Below are 18745 nucleotides of genomic sequence, written 5' to 3' on the forward strand. Positions count from 1 at the left end.
TTATTGGCGGCAACCCCAATTTTCGCCATGATTTTTGCACTGAAAGTGGTCAGCTGGGGGAGGAATAGCCATTGATGCTTGGAAAAACCCATTGAAACCCACCCCGCACCCATGATGATGCACTCAAAATGTCAACAGATTGTCAGTTAACAAAACATGGGGAATGCTTTTGTTTATTTAACAATCCAACATGGAATTAATGACTCGAAGGAATTATGTAGTTAAAGATAAGTATTACAAAATGAAATGTAAAGTTTTTGAGTATGAATAATATGATCTTATAAGGTAAAAACTAGATGCCAGATCAGGATCCTGAAATATGAATTTATAGTTTTAGTATTAAGAATTAAGAAATTCTATCACTCGTATTTATATAAGTTGAACTTTATAAGCTAAACTTATCTTTTAGGAATTATAAATTATATAAAGGTCTTTGGTTTATCATGACAGTGATTCCATAATTGTTAAAGAAATGGCTTATGTAATGGAAATGTAAAAACAATATTTTAGATCAAAAATTTGAGCGTGACAGTTTGTCAGATTACGACGTAACCAAATGAACATCGTCAAAACTTAAGTATAAACTTAAGTTGTAGTTGAATTAAGAGTTTAAAGTATTAAGTTCCGTTTTCGGGGTTGGAATCCCAGTACTCCTCTTCTTGATCTTGCTCTTGATCAATTAATACAGCCTCCTGGGAAAGGTGTTCAGACAGGTCGTTGGGATCGGACCACTGCGATTCCTCATCGGAATCTTCTATTATAACGTATTCATCCTCAACTTTAATATTGTTTTCATGTAGTAATTCCCCCAAGATTTCTTTTGTAGCTTTTACGTAATGTAGGCGTTCCAATAGGTCTGCAATTGGCATTTTGTAGGTGTCCTGGTAATGATCTATTTCATTCTCTGAAGAATTGGCGATTCTTTTAAAACGATTCAATTCAATTTGCACTTCGTTCCAGATCTTTTCCTTTTCTGTACGCGTATCCACATTGAAGGGATAGTCGACAGAATGAACAAGCTTGTAGGGAGTGGATTCCTCATCAAGCTTGGGATTGGTGACCAACGGATTCTCCAATTGCGATTCCAAGAAATCCTTCCGAACGAATATAGCTATCTGGGACACATGCCCCACCGATTCGAGGTCCTTGGGCGGATTCCCCACTCCCAACAAGGAGAACATGTAATTCGGGTACTTCTCAACAATGCTCAAACACCAGCTTTTGAACTCCTCCCGAGTCCATTCAAACTTGTGATCGTCGTGGCGGAATCCATTCGGCAGCAAAGGATTGAATCTCGTAAAGATTACATTATAATCTGAGTTTGGGGTGCTGAAAACCACCAATTTTGGCTGCATAAAACCAAAAACATTGGATGGAATTTTGGACAAAACATCGTCATATACATGCTCAATTCTGAAAGAAAAATTATAGACTAGTAAAATAAAGAAATATTTTTTTTATAAATAAAATGTTCTACTCAAATATATATAAATTTAAATTGTAATGGGGACATTATTGATACAGTTTAGTTAATTGAGTTATTGATGAATAATTAATTTTATGATTGTAAACAATATTTATAAAAACTAATATACTAAGAAGACTTACAGTTCCAAGGCAACTACGGCGTCTGTATTTCGCAATTCTTCGGAAGAATCTGCAACGCTTCCCTGAAGAATTCGAACGTTCAGAGGACTCAAACGATGCCTTATATAATCAGATACCAAAGGATTGACGCTAATTGAGTTTTTCCTCAGCAAGGGCTCGTCAATATCAACCTGCAAATTAAACGAGTTTTGAAAAATAACCGTCACTAATTGAAACAAAATGAGAATGAAACATAGGACATAATGAATTAATCGAAGTGCAAAAACAAGATCAAATTATTGACTACATTTAGACGGAATGAATGTCAATTTAAAGGCATCTTAGCAATTAACAATTTAAAATTTTAAATCTACTTGTTTATAATTTATTAAATAATGTATTTCTAAGTTTATAAGTAGCGGTCACATAAGAAAAACCTTTTTTAACCCCGTATCCGGTCACACTGGAAAAACTGTGCGTGTGTGTGTGCAGCAGTGCACAGGAAGAATGTGTAATTGTTACGAAAAGTCAAATGGAAACGGAATTACAATAGCAATTATCGTGTGAAAGTGCATTTGTGCACCGTTGCACCTAGTGAAAAGTGTAAGCATTACAATATAAGATCCCAAACAATACAAATCAGCGGAAAACCCCCAAACATTTGAAACGGGGCAAAGAAAACGTAGAAAAACAAGAAGAAGAGAACGAGTAATACGTGAGAAAAATACATACTGCAAGATCAATTTGACTTTGGTCTGCGATAGCAACTTATTAGCACGAGAAAAGTGCTTAACCCGAGGGCAAAACCCCGTGCAACTGAATAAACATGCCAACATTTAGTTCTTTGTTTAATAATGCCGGCCAGAAAATCGATTTTTTTCGGAACCCACAGTATGTTTGTATGTCGGTGTGATTGTGTTCCCAGACATGGTGGTGCGTTCGCGTTTGTTTGTGTTTGTATTCGTGCCCCCGGACGCGCAGCGAATTAAATCATTTTGCAACACTGCCAATTAAAATAAATAAAATAACCAAATGAAATACATTGTGCGAAAAAACACAACACAAAATAATCAAATTTCACAATAAACAATACTGCTAAGCCTCACATCCGTATTAAAAACAATATAAATTTTGATCTGATCTCATACTTCAAAAATAGACAACACCTGCGCTTTACAACACTGCTAGGCACAACAAATGGCAATAAAATGACGAAAATTACTTGAAGGCAAAAAACAAAACAACACAAATCCCAATAGTACAAAAACCTCACAAGACACGCGTTTGAATAAAAACAATACTAATTTCTGCCTGAAGTAATACCACGAAAATAGATAATTAGTGACCTCTCTGTTTCTTCTTCTTTCCTCATCAGTAGATAAAGAAGCGCCGTTGAAAGCGGAATCGCACAAAAACAAACCAACAATTCGAATCACGCCGCCTAAACGTGAGCCTGAGTCACAGAATCCCAGGGGAGTTACCTCCGAAAACGCACCCAGATTCTCGTCTGCTGCCGATATGGGCAAGCGCCTCCAATTGGAGCGCCCAACCACGGACCGCAGTGCCCGCAAGCGAAAGCGTACGGCGGCCAAGGTCGCCGAGAAGTGCCAGCGCTTGACCGGCGGCTCCAGCAGCGTCAATGGCTTCGAGTTTCACGAGAACGACGACGAGGAGTCCTGCTCCTCGGCAGGATCCGCTGGCGGCACGGAGGTGGATCCCCCCACACTATTGCACACCCCGCAGGCTCGTAGTTTGCTCTTGACGGGAGCCAGCATCGCCAGCGATCACAACAACTCCAGTATAATGGAGTCACCGCGCCCGGTTTACACACTCCGACCCTCGGTGGTCAATGGGACCATTCTGAGGGACATGCTTTCCAAGGCCTGGCGCTTAGGGCGACCCATAGGTGAGTGTCAATGGAAACCCATCTGAATTTCGTGAAAACTAAAACCCTGTTTCTTCCCGCAGGCAAAGGCAATTTTGGCGAGATCTTCCTTGCGTCGGACGACACTGTTTGCCCGGCCAGCTCGGAAACAGCCAAATACGTGGTCAAGATCGAACCACACTCAAATGGGCCTCTTTTCGTAGAGATTCACTGCCTGATCAACACATCTCAGAGCAAGGGTAGGCATATGCTCAACTCCCCTTCATAATACCAGCTCTCAAACACCCATATTACAGATCAATTAAATGTCGGCGAAGATGCTGCCATCCTGCCAGTCCAACAGATGCATGCTCTCAGCAAGGGACCGCCCTCTGGGATACCCAGCTTTATTGCCTCAGGCACGCACTACTTTGGAGATGCCCGTTATCGCTTTCTTGTGCTACCGCGCTTTGATCGTGATCTGCACTCGCTGATCAAAAACTCAAAGGTGCATCAGAAGTCACTCCTAGTGCTAGCTGTGCACATAATTAATGTACTGGAGAATCTGCACGATAAGGGATATTGTCATAACGATATTAAGGCCCAAAACCTGATGGTGTCCAAGTGCAAGTACCTCAGGAAGCAGGCGGTCCCGAAGGGCAATGGCTACGACGAGCACTATGAGGAGAAGCAACAGACCACGGACAGCGGCAACAGTTCGGAGCAGGAGACAAATGATGATGAGTACTTCCTGAAGAACGAAAAGTTCGCCCTGAAGCGGATTGCACATATTAAGCAGGACGAAGACGAAGATGACGAGGACTTTGATGATGGCGCGACATCGAACAGCAACAACAGCAACAGCCTGGATATCTACCACACGCCAGTGAACAAGAAGCGAACTGCACGTAATCCAGTCCAGTTCAGCGGCTCCAATCCGGTGCGCTCATGTCGTCGCGAGAAGCGCAACTCCATGTACGAGGAGATGGTCAAGTCACACTATCTGCGCCCCACAAAGCGCATAAGTTACCGCGAGGAGTTCAACGAGGAGGGCTATCCCAAGGCGACCGCGGAAAACAGTGATGAATCGCCGGAATCCTCTGATAACGAGTCGGATGAGTTCATTCCGCCCTCGTCCTGCCGCTCGGTCAACAGAAGAGGCAGAAGTGCTCAGGCACCCAGTCCCAAAAAGTGCTCTGTTTCAACCCGGGCCACCCGGCACCAGGAGAAGCAGAAGAAGGAACCTAATGGTGACCAAAAACTGCGCAGCAGGGTCATCAAGCACGGTGAAAGCAACCCAACTGAGTACAAGTTTCTGCCCGTCGAGGAGGAGCATGTTTTCCTCATCGATTTTGGCCTGGCGTCCAAGTACCAGGATCGCGGAATCCACCGCCCCTTCATCATGGATCAGCGTAGGGCGCATGACGGCACGCTAGAGTTCACGTCACGCGACGCTCATCTGGGCGCCCATTCGCGGCGCAGTGATCTAGAGTGCCTGGGCTACAACCTGCTGTATTGGTCCGAGGGATATCTACCTTGGAAGGATGTGGCCCAACAGCAGCAGCAGGAGAAAGTGCACCGCACCAAGGAGCTGTTCATGACGGACGTGCCTGAGATGCTGCGACAGTTCTACGGCAAGCAAGTTCCTAAGTATCTTGGCGAGTTCCTGCTGCAGATCAGTCAGCTGGCTTACCAGGAGAGACCCAACTACGAGCGCTACCGCAAAATCTTCAAGCGCGAGTACCAGCGTCTGGGCCACGATCCCAATCAGATGCGTTTGAGCAGCGAAGAGATCCTGCGCACTTGTGTCTCCGCTAAGGATGTGGTGGATGGCAGCAAGTGCGACATCTTCGAGCTAAACAACAAGATAGCCACCAATGTGATGCGCAACTCAGCGCTGAGCACTCCGTTCCAGGAGCATTCGCTCACGAACCGCGTATCTCCCAAAAATCTGCGTTCTAAATCTAACAAAAAAGCGACGAAAAAGAAGTTCTCGTGGGCGGAGGTGCTCTCACAGGATCCCGATCAAATAGCCCGCGAACGGGCGGTTAAGGAGTTTGAGCGGGAGGAGTCCATCTGCCCGCTGGAATCCCGTCTTCCAAAGCGCTACGAGGGCAAGCCCACCTACGCGATACTGGCCATGGAGCAAAATCGTCGCGAAAAGGGCTTGGTTGTCCAGGATCATAATGACGAAGAGGAGGAGGAAGATGATGAAGACGAGAACCAGGAGGTCCAGGGTGGTGAGCCGGAGGACGAAGAGGAGGAAGATGAGGACGCAGATAGCGTTGATGGAGAAGTAAGTTATATCATTTAAAACCAGCTGAATGAATTTCTGTAATACAGCTTCTAAAAGAGCCCTTATTAATATATTTAAATCTTTAACGCAGGATGAATCGGATGGCGCTGCAGAGGAGAGCGACTGCTCCGATCATTCCGAGAAAGCTGTGCGTGGCCGTCCCAGGGGCTCCACACGCAAGCGAACCACCAGCAAACAGAGCCAGGCTCAGCAGAATCAGCATCCGCCGGTCAAGGCCCATCGCGGTGTGGGACGTCCGAGCAAGAACTCGGCCGTCGTGCGGTTCGCCCCGGGAGCCGTGAGCAAGAGCCGCTCCACGCCGCTCTCGGCAGTGGCCAGTAACAAACGTGGCTGCGCCACACGCAAGGAGAACAGCTCCACTCTGGCCTCGGCCACCGGCGAGGGGGAGCGGAAACTGAAGACGAGCCGCACGCGCAGAGCTCTTTATAAGACTGAACCCAAAAACGGCGAGCACGATGCGGAGAACAACTCGAGCCTGCTGGAAGTGCAGAATCTGTACGGAGAATACGATGACGAGAACAACTATGGCAAGGGGCGCGGTGTCCACTCGTCCAGGCACTGTCGCAAATGATTGCCAGATGACACTTAGGAATAGAGACTAGGAGTGATCAATAGGAAGTCGGATGGCAACGGATGAAGAGAAGGACAAGGACAGAGAGGCAGAACAGAAGAAACCTAAATTCGTTTTCAAGTATTTTTAGTGGTAATTAAGGTACGAACAGGACAGAACCTACTTATATATACACACTTCGGACCTGAAACGCAGGCGGAGCGTGGACTCGATCTAGTGAGATCGACTTCATAATGTGTAATTTTGGTTTTTTAAACATTAAATCGATAAGTTTTCGTAAGTTTTTTGGTTGGCACGCTCACCTCCATAGGGAAGATGTTGTTGAATTATCCATTATACCATGTAGTCCCCAGTTGTAAGAGATGTTTGTGTGTTTAAACGGTGCGCAGGAGCAGTGCACCATTGCCTTGATAGCAAATCATTGATTTTTAAATTCTTATTTTATTACTTGAAAATTTTATGTTAGTTATGTTAGAATATACATCATCCTATAGACCAGATGTACGCCCCGTTTCACCCATATTTTATGCAGCCCGGTACATACTCTCCTCAAAAGTATTTAATATAACTAGATAAAGTTATTTGATAAACATGATACAAGTCTAAGTTAGGATATATATGCGTGTATAAACTAGCAGCGGAAATAAATAAAATAGAATTGTATTTCCTTAATAACTAATCTGAACTCGTTTATTTTTCATTGATCTTGTGGAATAAACTAAAGCTTTTACCAGTAGAATATTTTCTATTGGATTTCCTTAACTAAACAAAAATCTTTTCTTTAATCTTGTGGAATAAGCTAAAAGTTCCTACCATAAGATTATGCTCTATTGAATTTTTTTAATAATTAAACTGAATTACTGTCCTTTTTTTAATATTGTGGTATAAACTAATTGTTCTTACCAGTAGAATATTTTCTATTGTCTCAATGCGACGCATTAGCTGAAAAAAGCGCATCTCCGCACAGCCAAACTCCACAACTTTCTTGATCTGCTCCGTCCAGCGGGAGTCCTCCAGGAACTGGATAGCGGCACAGTAACGCTGCTCGTACACCGGCGGATCAAAAGTAATCCCGGTTTCAGTCATTGTTGTTAGTGTTTGGAAATCCCCGCAGGGAAACTTGTAGCAAAACATTGCGCGTCGTATAAGAGTGACCTCAAAGCTCTACGTGAAAAATCTTTATGGAATCGAACAGGTAAAAGTATCTGAAATCGTGATTATTATATCGATAGTTATTGTATTTGAATTAGGGCGGTAAATTTATGATACAGAGATCTTTAGAGGCTTAGAATCTATTGAAAGTAAGTCTTCAGGTTTCGGTCTCAAAATATGCTAGCCATTAAAGACCTTAAACACTATTATGAAAACTTTTTAAAATTATTTGAATTGAAAAGTTTTTTTTTCTAATACAGCTGTTTTAATCAGTTTTAAATTTAATCAAATAGCTAGACAACCATTGCTCTAAAAATAAGCTTATGTTTAACTCTCTATAAGCAAATTAGGTCTAAAAAGTATGTGTTTATTTTAATAATTGAAATGTGTTTATTTAATTTTTGGTTTGAAAAGCCACTAAATTTAAATTGACAGATCTTAAAAACTAAATATCAATATTCAAAGGGGCATATTATATTTCATATTGTACTCCTTTGCTACTGCAAGAATACATTTTTAAAATGCCCAACTTTATGGAAATCAGTCTGGCTTTTGTGGTCAGGGGAATCACGCAACTTCCGGCATCCTTTCCGGACGACCTTCGCTGCAGGTGTTTGCCTCACATTTGCATCGAAACTGGTGGGTTGTTAAACCCCAACAACCACCAGCCACTCGACCGTCGAATAATCAGACAGGTCTGCAGGTCGTGGGAGTTTTCCGTATTGGTGTAATGTTTAATGGACGGATAATGCCAACGTCAGCGGCTCCATGTCCCACATTAAAAACGTTTTTAGTTTTCAACCTGCTGCCATAATTTCCAGGCTAATTGACCCGCGTTTGAAATGGAAATTTAGAAATCAATAAATTTTAGTGCCCCGCGCTGGTGGAGGACCTTTCCCCACGGTTGCCATAATTATACACGTCGGCTGTTCTGTCGCCGAGGACTCCCTTTTATTATTGTTTGCACTGAAAGACGTGGCCGGGGCTCATAAAGCCATCAAATGCGGCAGAGCACTGAAAACAAAGCTGATATTGCTACTTGTATATCAAAATGTATTAAATTATTATGTTAAACTAAATTGAGTTAACCAAATGAGAAAAAAACTTGAAGCCTTTCATATAAATACAAAAAAAAAGTCTGAGAAAATATGATACAACTAATGGTTTGATTAATCATAGTTACTCTACTTTGTTGTCCCTTTTGATGTACTAGAAAACGAACTTTTAATAAAACGTTCTAAAAATTCGAAAGTTCGAAATTTAATAAAAAAAACTATTTTTAAAAGAAGTTCATTAAATTTAGTTGTGATTTAAAAACAAGTTTATCAATGGATCAAGAAAACACTAAAGGAAGATTTAATAAATTAAGTCTTTTAAACATCAAAAATTCCCAAAAAAGCCGTTACCAATTATTTGATTATTTGAAATACGAAGTAAATTGTTAAATTATTTTCCGTGTAAATTGGGCCGGCAGTCCGCACGGAAACCGAAAATCCAATAAGCCATCGGTGTGTGTGTACGGTTTGGGTTCCTAGCCTTGCGTGCTCCACGAAGTCTTCGGTTTACCAGTTCAGTTTGCATTCGCCAACCGTGCTTTCAAGTTGTCCGTCAAAAGATGGCCAAGTTCAGTCCGCACCAGCTGTCGAATCCTCGGGCGAATGTCTTCATCCTGGTCAATCTGGGATGCGAAATGCTCTACGTGATCGATCAGCGGCTGAAGGCCCAGCAGATTGCACAGGATAAGTCAATTCAGGGTGAGCAATCCTGATACCCATAATAGTCAGTTACCAACTGCGAACTCAAATATTATATTTGACTTCTAGTTCAAGTCCTTGCCATTTGCAAAAGTCTCCTTTGATGTTTGCCAAAGGTTAAAGAGGACTAAATTTATCAAGTGCTTTTAAAAAGTTCAAATCGTAGAATATCTTTCTTAAGTTGGAAAGCCAACTCCTAAAAAAATTTTTTAAAATACAAATTTACAAATCAATGATATTGAAGTTGTTTATTTTAAAATTTGGAATATTCCACTTGAGCTAATGGTCCGTAACAATAGATAAATAGATAGATTTTTATAAGCAATAACCCTTCGGCTAAGTTTTTAAATAACTCTGACTAAAGACAGCCATGCAATAAAAGAGTTTTGTTATCTAAACCTGACGATATATTCCCGGAATACATATCTCACAGTTATTCACGATGTGACCGCGGTGCTGCTGGAGCCCAAGTTTATAGACTCCTTGCTGAACGGATCGAAACACAATAATGCCCAGCTCCTGACCGCCGAGCACTGCAAGTTCATGCTGAATGACATCGCCACCTGCTCCTTGATGAGACTCGATGACCAGTCGATGTCCAAGCTGTGGAACCTGATGACCATGGTCTACAAGTGGCAGCTTTTCGTGTCCCGACATCAGCACCACCTGCTGGAGATTACCTTCCGGCACTTGGAGGCGGTCAATAGGTTGTATCCCGATGCCAAGCGACACATGTTGATTGACTTCACGAAGAACACACTGCTGGATTTCTGGAACGCCAGCGGGGAGGAAGCCCAGCTGTCCATTTACCAGACGAACCGCGCCTGGCTGCAGTGCTTCAACACCAAGATATCGCTGCTGATTCGCCTGGGATTCCAGGCCATGGACGGGAGTTTCTTCAAGGAGGTGGACCAGGAATACTTCACGGAGTATGTCCAGTCGGCGGGCGATAATATCTATGTGAAGAGTGCAGAGCAGCGGGAACAGCAGGAACGGGAGCCCAACAGCATGGATCAACTGGCCGCCCAGCTGAACATCAGTCCACCGCAAGGCGAGGATCTGCAGCCGATCAATGCCCGCCAGTTCCAGCAGCAGTTCGAGCAGGCCTTCGGCAATGTGATTTTCGATGATCCGGTGGCCAGCAGCTCCTCCGGCTGCGAGTTTGTCCAGCTGGAGCCCACGACGCCATCTACGGCGATGTCGCGGGGTGGATCCTTGCTGAACCAGAACCTGCTCGACTTGTACAGCAAAATTCCTTAGAGCCAGTGCCTTTCGTTTAGAAAATATTGTATTTCTTGTTCAGTTGGTTTTTGTAAAATAATTATAAAAACGCAGTAAGTTGCATAGTTCTTGTTTGTTTTTTGTTTTGTTTTCATCGAAGACATTGTTGTGATCAAAAAAATGAATCAACGTTAGAATTTTGAGCTTGCGACTTGTTGTGAAATATGTGGGGGTGTGTTTGGTGCAGGGTAAAATAGAACCAAAGGTCGAAATGTACAATTACAAATATAAAAGTTAAGGGCGTGCTCCTCTCATCGCGCTGCTGCCTGCGCTACAGACTTATGGCAACAACATGTATATTAATCAATTACTCTCCTCATTTTGTGTGTCTCGCTTGTAATACGCTGCCTCCAGTCAAAGTCAGCAAAGGAAAAGTTCGTCCGTGTTGGGTGGTGGTTGTGGTGATGGTTGGCCAGCGTCAGGATCCGATTACATCTTCGCCTTGAGCGGCACTGCGTCCACCATGATATGAAGGGCCATCTTGAGGCACTCCTCCGCTGAGCTGATCTGCTCGCACGGATATGCGGCGCCGTATTGCGTAAGGAAGTCGCAGTACTTCCGGTAGTTGCTGACCGCAAAGTCGTAGTTGTAGGCGCCCAGCGATTTCATGTCCGTGTCATCGGTCACGGATGGCACCGTCGCCTTGTGCGGCATCCGCCTGAAGGTGGGGTAGTCCAGCTCGCAGCCCTCGCACTTGCAGTCGAAGCGGTACTGCATGGACAGTGTGTCCAACCGCTGCTGCTTGCTGAAGATGGCGAAGTGGGCGCTGTAAGGAAGGGAAAGCATTTCTTTAAGAATGTGTTGTGCTATTACGAAATAGGCCACCACTCACCCATAGTTGTCGTAGAGCACATTTCCCGCCTTAATCGGCCGCAGGACGAACAGGTACGCCTTGGTGCCCTCGTATATCCTTAAAGTATTCGGCGCACACGAGTGATTTAGCAGCGAGAGGAAGGCGTACGCCCCGGACGAGTGCGTCTGGTCGTCCTTGGTCTCGTTAACCTGCTCCACCAGATCAATGCCGTGCATATTCGATGGGGACGTCTGCAGGTGCCGGAACAGCAGGTCCGTGAAGAAGTTCATGCCTTCCTCGCCGCCCAAATAGTCCTTGAGCGGCGTGTATTCGATAATAAAGTGCTTGAGCACGGCACAGACCACGGAGCGCTGGAAGAGATCGGAGACGGAGCGCAGGTGCTGGTTGGTCACCAGTCCGTGGATGGCCCGGTAGTGCTCCTGCGGCGACAGCTGCCCGTAGTCCAGGTCGAAGGCGCACTTGTGCTGATTCTGCGGCTGCTCGCAGAAGGCCATCAGTTCCTCGATGCTGGGATACAGATCCAAGGCGGCCAGCGTGGTCCGCAGGGCGATGCCGTGGATCTTGTTGAACATGCGGTGCAGAAAGTCAATGATGGGGCACTCGAAGCGGTGATAAGTGGACGTGGCCTGCTGCTTGCACTCCTCGGAGCAGAACATCACGGAGCAGCAGCTGTCGCAGGGTATGAGGGTCAGGTAGTTCTCCCGCTTGCAGGTGGCGCAGCGGATGTACCGCATGGGCGGCAGCAGTGTGGAGCAGAAGGGCTGCTCCACGGCCACCAAATCCCCGACGACCAGATCCCGATTGCTGACCACAAAGCGTCCCTCGTCGGCGGACTCGCGCAGCTCCAAACAGTCGGCAATGTACGGCACCTGGGCGTGCGAATCGAAGCTGAGCTTGAACTCGTAGGGCACCACATCCGTCGGTTGTTGCTCCAGCAGCTGCTGGCAGTCCCGCTCCCGTTTGTCCAGCTTGTGGCTCAGCCTGGCCGGATAGTTGGCCTTCCTGGCCAGCTCGATGTTGGCCAGGCACTCCCGGTAGCGCTTCCATTCGAACAGAACCGCCGACCGGTTGGCATAGCCTATGGACAGGTGCTCCGAGTTGGGCTCGGCATAGCAGATGCTTTTGTTGTACAGCTCCAGGGCCTGAAAAGTATAACACAGTGTTATTTTGGGTCTGGAATGGAGCCGTTTCTATAGGAAACCAACCTGAAAGTATTTCCTGTTCTTCAGCGAGAACTGCTCGTTGCCCAGCATCCGGAACTCCACGCTCCGCTTGTTGCACTTGTCCTCCCGGAGCATTACGTTCAGGAAGATCTTCTCCATGTACTTGAAGTCGATCAGGGCCCGCTCCACGAAGTCCACCTTGCGGTAGTTCTCCTTCAGCTCGTTGAACTTCCCGGAGATGATCCCTATTAGCTTCCAGTCGTTCAGCTTCTTCACCAGATCGTCGCTCACGTCGTACACGTCCATCTTGTGAGCGGGAGGGATAAGTGTGCTGGTCCTGGTCCTGGTCCTGTATGTCCTGGAGACTTCTCCGGATCGGATCGGATCGGATCCTACGGTTCGGTCCGCGTGTCGGCGACGCCGCCTGTTTTTTTCAGCCGGAAAATCGGTTCGTTTGGCCCCCTGCCGCTGCCGCGAATTGTTTAGCTGGCGCACGTGCTGACGGCTAATTTGCGATTTCACAGACAATTTCGATTCGGCAATATTGCGATTATCCGCAGGGCGATTAAAATGTTATTTTTTGCGAATCCGCTGGTAGTGTGGTATAGCCCACCAATAATTAACCCCGCATTGCCGGCGAATGTACTAAAATATACCAACGAATTTGAGCTTGCCTTAGCCAGGACACACCTCAAAGGGTCCATGTGTCCACTAACTGTGGATTATGTATTCGCTTACTAACGCCAAAACCAATCCCAACCCGCACTTTTTGCTTAAACTTTTTCGCCGATCTGGCAAGACTTTGTTAAAAATTAGTGCTGGAAAAGGTAGTTATACCGCGTATTTGAATTTGTCCGAAAACTTTTTATGTTCAAGTCAATTTGAATTATTGGAAATATATATGTATATTTTATAGTTATTAATTTTATGTTCTAAATTAAATTTTATAAAACATTTGATGTCCTATTTTGATATTGCTGTTGCCATGCGGTTAACAAAGTGACTTTTTCAAAATAAAAAAATATAAATATTTTAATTGATATCTTTGTATACCGATAGTCATCGCAGTGCTTTCACGCACTTAATCTATGTTGGCGCCATCTTTGAATTCCCCAAGGGAAGTGCACACACTGGCGGCCATTTCTTTTCTTCTGTCAAAATCTGAATTTTGAAGAATTCGGGCAAATTTGGCAATTTGATCAAATTGTTTATTCAGTTTGCGTGCTCAGACGGCCGCCGCACCAGTTCGGTTCAAGTTGAAGGCAAGGGAATATTATTTTTAGCCAGTAGGCCACAGCTAAGAACACTTCTGGCCTGTCTACAAATTTTCTATTTGGCTGTGTCTGCAAATAAATCAAACACTTTCGTATCATATCAAGAGAAGCAAAAGCAGGAAAGTATGTAAAAATAGGGAAAGGGCGTGGGTTGAGTTATGAATTTATGGCTTGTTCGATTTTATAGAATGCCCATCATTCGGCTGGAGTCTTCCGACAAGGAGATATTCGACACGGACCAGGAGATAGCCAAGTGCTCGGAAACGATTCGCACGGCTCTCGAGGATCTGGGCGATGAGAGCGACAACAGTGTGCTGCCCTTGCCGAATGTCAACTCGCTGATCCTGAAGAAGGTGCTCCACTGGGCCACCTACCACAAGGATGATACCATGGTGACCGAGGAGGACGAGAACAAGGAGAAGCGCACGGATGATATCTCTTCGTGGGACGCCGATTTCCTCAAAGTGGACCAGGGCACCCTGTTCGAGCTGATCCTGGCCGCCAACTACCTCAATATCCAGGGCCTCCTGGACGTCACCTGCAAGACGGTGGCCAACATGATCAAGGGCAAGTTGCCGCAGGAAATCCGCGACACGTTCGCCATCAACAACGACTTTTCGCCGCAGGAGGAGGAGCAGGTGCGCAAGGAGAACGAGTGGTGCGAGGATAAATAGCTGGAGATGCCTCATTAGCCCATTGGAAGGATTGTTAAAGTTCTTATATTATCAAAATAAATCATTGCAAAAGCATTGCTTCTAATTGTTGCGTTTGATTAAAATGTATTTAGTTTTTAAGTTATTTCTGGACTGCACCAAATCAGCAATCATTATCATGAATATGACATTTTGAAATTGTTATTATCTTGATAATATAACATTATACTGTCGTCAGGAATACGAAAGTACATACGTGTACCCTAATGCTGATTATTATGATAATAGAAATTGTTATATTATCTCAACATAATAAAATTGTTTAACATTTTACAATAACTTTAAATGAGCTCAAAGTTCAGATATAAAAAAATATACTCCTTCTGTAAATTTAAAATGTTTAATCCCCTACATTCGTATCAAAATAATAACAAATATCCAACGTTTAAATAACGTTATTTACAGGCAGCTTAAGAATGGAATGTATTTTAAGTACATGTTAAACAAGAGCCCGCGCGATGATGTCCATAATCTTGGCCAGGATGGAACTCACTAGATTGGCGACCAGGCCCAATATTGTGAAGATTAGATCGACGAGGCCCACAAACTCGTAGGTTCGCAGGAATTGGAAGACGAAAAAGGCGGCCACCACGACGATGACGGGTTTCACCAGGGAAATCAGGAACCGGAAGGCGAAAATGAGTGCGTACCAAGAGATGACCAATAGCAACACGTATGCGATCAGTTCGCCCAGGTCAGAGGGCATGGACACGTTCTTGGAGATGAACTCGTGAAAGACCGTGAAGAAGGACCCGTCGTTCTGCCAGTCACCTCCTTTCTGTCTGAAATCCTTGCAGCTTCCCCGCTCCATGGTTTAGTTGAACTTTACTGACGCTCTATGCAAGGCACACTGAATGAGCCGATCGTGCGTGTTTAAGTGTGATTCACAAAATTCCATTTGCGAAATCTTAATCAAAACAAATCTTGAAGTGCCGAAAATCAGCTGTTGAGTGTGACCATATCCCGATCGTGTAGCTGCAGCCCTGCAGGGTGTATACTTTTTAAGGTAGCACAAACTTGTTTTATTATTATTAAAAAAATTTAAGTTTTGATTTAATAACCCATTTTAAACTGTGTAAAGAGCAGTATAATTTTTAAAATTTTATAATAACTTTAAATAAGCTTAAAATTGAGATATAAAACCGACATAGACATTGTAAATTTAAAATTTTTAATCCCCTACCTTCGTATCAAAATAATAACAAATATGCAACATTTAAATAACGTTATTTACAGGCAGCTTAAGAATGGAATGTATTTTATGTATTAAACAAGAGCATGCGCGATGATGTCCATGATCTTGGCCAAGATTAGATCGACGAGGCCCACAAACTCGTAGGTTGGCAGGAATTGGACAACGAAAAAGGCGGCCACCACGACGATGTCGGGTTTCACCAGGGAAATCAGGAACCGGAAGGCGAAAATGAGTGTGTACCAAGAGATGACCAATAGCAAGACGTAAGCGATCAGGAACCGGAGGGCGAAAAGGAGTGCGTACCAAGAGATGACCAATAGCCACACGTATGCGATCAGTTCGCCCAGGTCGGAGGGCATGGACACGTTCTTCGAGACGAATTCGTGAAAGACCGTGAAGAAGGACCCGTCGTTCTGCCAGTCACCTCCTTTCTGTCTGAAATCCTTGCAGCTTCCCCGCTCCATGGTTTAGTTGAACTTTACTGACGCTCTATGCTAGGGATGTCAAAAATATATCAAAATATCAATATATCGATATTTTTTGGAAAAAAAATATATATTTATATCGTGATATTTTTTTAGCCAAATATCAAAATATCGATAGTTTATTTTTCGATATTATTTGATACTTGCATATCTTTCTCTCATGTACATAAGCATGCCTCACACCGACTGGGACAGCGATCTGGTGGAATTCTGGTACTCCCAGAAAGACAATTTACCAAATCTTTCCAGTGTTGCACTAAGCTACCTAATTACCCCGGGTAGTGGTGTCGTCAGAGCGGTTAGCGTCGGCTATTAAGTGCGTTGTCTGCGACAAACGCAGCCGCATGACCGACCGACACATAACGGAAAGAGTATTTTTAAAATCCATATGCAAAGACTTATGAAACTAATAAAATAACAAATGTAACAAAACGTATTTCATTTTTTATATTTTTCTAGTGCTTTTACTTTAATTTTATGGCAAAAGTCTTGTTTCCTTGTTGTTAGCTTATTTAAGCGGCTAAAATTTTGAAATTCAACTGAAAAAAAAATATCAAAAATATCTAATATATTGATATTTTTCTTAAGGAAAATATATCAGCGATACGATATTTTAAAAATATTTGACATCCCTACTCTATGCAAGGCACACTGAATTGAGCCGATCGTACGTGTTTAAGTGTGATTCACAAAATTCCATTTGCGAAATCTTAATCAAAACAAATCTTAAAGTGCCGAAAATCAGCTGTTGAGTGTGACCATATCCCGATCGTGTAGTTGCAGCCCTGCAGGGTGTATACTTTTTAAGGTAGCACAAACTTGTTTTATTGTTATTAAAAAAAATTTAAGTTTTGATTTAATAACCCATTTTAAACTGTGTAAAGAGCAGTATAATTTTTAAAATTTTACAATAACTTTAAATAAGCTGAAAATTGAGATATAAAACCGACATAGACATTGTAAATTTAAAATGTTTAATCCCCTACCTTCGTATCTAAATAATAACAAATAAATAACGTTACTTACAGGCAGCTTAAGAATGGAATGTATTTTATGTATTAACAAGAGCACGCGCGATGATGTCATCGCTATAAAAAAACAACGAGTTTATATTTTTCAAAATTTATTTTTAGTGGATAGCCTCAACGTTGCGGCTTATGTATGAAACACCACTTCGTTCATATGGCTGCCTCGTGCGCAACCATGTACTTTTTAAGGTAGCACAAACTTGTTTTATTGTTATTAAAAAAAAAAAATTTAAGTTTTGTTTTGAATTATGCATTTAAAACTATGTGAATAGCAGTATAAAATGAAAAACTGGACCTCGGTTTATATATATTTTATATATATATCCATGCATGGATATTAAAAAAAAGTAGTGGCGTAAAGAGCTTTTTAACATTTAAAAAAATATATATTTGTGTATTTTGCACTATTATTTTATTGCAATTTTAATAAAAGCATGGAAAGACGTAAAAATGAATTTAATCGATTTTAATGTTTAAAACGTATTAAGTTACTGGACATTGTCAATATATAAATAATTGGGTTCCAGCGCTTTTTCATTTTTTACAACGACAAACAAGCTATTAAATGAATTTCTGCACAATTATAAAATGCATTATATATATATTGAAAAACACGTTTTAATTATTTATGTGGCGTTCTCATAATTGGTGGTTTAAATTTCAAATTAGCTTTTATTATCGGTTTATTAAGACAAACGGTTATCGCGCATTGATGGCTCCTAATTACTTCTCTCAAGTTGCCAACAAAACAATTACTTTCTTTCAAAGTGAGTTGGGTGAACGTGGCCATAGATCTAAATGCGACCTTTCAACTTCGACGCTGTGCATTGAACTGGCTGCAAATTCGCTAAATCCCAGCGATTCCCCCGGGAAAACCTGGCAGGCAAAAAGGTAAGAGGCTGCCTGTAACTGATGCTATACAAAGAAAAAAAAAAACAGAAAACAGAAAAAAACAGCAGGCGAACAATAAGCAATTTCCTTTTCCTTTAAGCTCTCTTGGTTCAACGTACTGCACCCACAGCCCGCAAAGAAATCGCATTTTAATAGCCGTCGAATCGCCCACCAACACGCAAATTGGAATAAATGGCGCCAGAACAGGATTTTCTTTTCGCAAGTCGTATGATCGGTGGGTGTGAAAATCATAAGGAGCAGACTTAATTTACTTGGGCCCTAGGCAGTTGCACCGAAACTGTAGTTTCATTGTTCATCCTGTCAACTTGCCATTAGCTATGCTCTTTTCCAACTAGCTTGTTCTGGGCAAACTACATGGGACAATGGACAATGGGCAGCCAGTGCAAACAGATGTCCATCCAACTTGGCTTCAGTTGCACTCTGGACTAGAAACGAAACTTCAGGGAACTGAACTCGACTTGATGCAACTGACAGGATGACTTTGACACAAGGCCCAGGAGGACAGATGGTCGGCTCCATAAATAAAACACATCCACTGACGGTGATGCCAACGAACTATATAATTCATTAAACAAGACGCATAGTTCAAGCTGAAATGGAGGAAGGGAAAAACTTTACAACGAAGCCAATAATTT

The 18745-nt window shown here is 43.1% G+C and overlaps 6 protein-coding genes across 7 annotated transcripts; 3 read left to right on the forward strand and 3 right to left on the reverse strand.

Moving 5' to 3' along the window:
- Window positions 1-131: 131 nt before the first annotated feature.
- Window positions 132-7488, reverse strand: LOC108049216 (small RNA 2'-O-methyltransferase). The gene is made up of 3 exons (XM_017130331.1): window positions 7243-7488; window positions 1609-1778; window positions 132-1413 (listed from the first exon to the last, which is right to left on the reverse strand). The coding sequence occupies exons 1-3, from the start codon at window positions 7471-7473 to the stop codon at window positions 618-620; spliced, it is 1197 nt and encodes a 398-aa protein (XP_016985820.1). The 5' UTR covers window positions 7474-7488; the 3' UTR covers window positions 132-617.
- On the forward strand, window positions 2051-7024 carry LOC108049214. Of its 2 annotated transcripts, none has more exons than XM_017130329.2 (5): window positions 2051-2190; window positions 2963-3493; window positions 3556-3711; window positions 3769-5747; window positions 5839-7024. In XM_017130329.2, exons 2-5 carry the CDS (start codon window positions 3106-3108, stop codon window positions 6337-6339), a joined length of 3024 nt encoding a protein of 1007 aa, XP_016985818.1. In that variant the 5' UTR covers window positions 2051-2190; window positions 2963-3105; the 3' UTR covers window positions 6340-7024. The 2 variants fall into 2 exon arrangements, with proteins under 2 accessions (XP_016985818.1, XP_016985819.1); XM_017130330.2 differs by having other exon boundaries at window positions 2966-3493.
- A 1591-nt stretch (window positions 7489-9079) lies between the features above and the next one.
- Window positions 9080-10523, forward strand: LOC108049250 (protein OSCP1). The gene is made up of 2 exons (XM_017130375.2): window positions 9080-9245; window positions 9679-10523. The coding sequence occupies exons 1-2, from the start codon at window positions 9107-9109 to the stop codon at window positions 10503-10505; spliced, it is 966 nt and encodes a 321-aa protein (XP_016985864.1). The 5' UTR covers window positions 9080-9106; the 3' UTR covers window positions 10506-10523.
- Window positions 10524-10584: 61 nt separating this feature from the next.
- Window positions 10585-13139, reverse strand: LOC108049249 (SET and MYND domain-containing protein 4). Its single transcript, XM_017130374.2, has 3 exons — window positions 12546-13139; window positions 11359-12482; window positions 10585-11292 (listed from the first exon to the last, which is right to left on the reverse strand). Exons 1-3 carry the CDS (start codon window positions 12807-12809, stop codon window positions 10956-10958), a joined length of 1725 nt encoding a protein of 574 aa, XP_016985863.1. The 5' UTR covers window positions 12810-13139; the 3' UTR covers window positions 10585-10955.
- Window positions 13140-13646: 507 nt separating this feature from the next.
- Window positions 13647-14536, forward strand: LOC108049268 (S-phase kinase-associated protein 1). Its single transcript, XM_017130395.1, has 2 exons — window positions 13647-13900; window positions 13965-14536. Exon 2 carries the CDS (start codon window positions 13966-13968, stop codon window positions 14449-14451), a length of 486 nt encoding a protein of 161 aa, XP_016985884.1. The 5' UTR covers window positions 13647-13900; window position 13965; the 3' UTR covers window positions 14452-14536.
- A 275-nt stretch (window positions 14537-14811) lies between these two features.
- LOC108049270 lies at window positions 14812-15439 on the reverse strand. Its single transcript, XM_017130396.1, has one exon. It carries the CDS (start codon window positions 15299-15301, stop codon window positions 14930-14932), a length of 372 nt encoding a protein of 123 aa, XP_016985885.1. The 5' UTR covers window positions 15302-15439; the 3' UTR covers window positions 14812-14929.
- Window positions 15440-18745: the final 3306 nt, after the last annotated feature.

Source organism: Drosophila rhopaloa, unplaced genomic scaffold (genome assembly GCF_018152115.1).
Source record: "Drosophila rhopaloa isolate 14029-0021.01 unplaced genomic scaffold, ASM1815211v1 contig_115, whole genome shotgun sequence".
Classification (NCBI taxonomy): domain Eukaryota; kingdom Metazoa; phylum Arthropoda; class Insecta; order Diptera; family Drosophilidae; genus Drosophila; species Drosophila rhopaloa.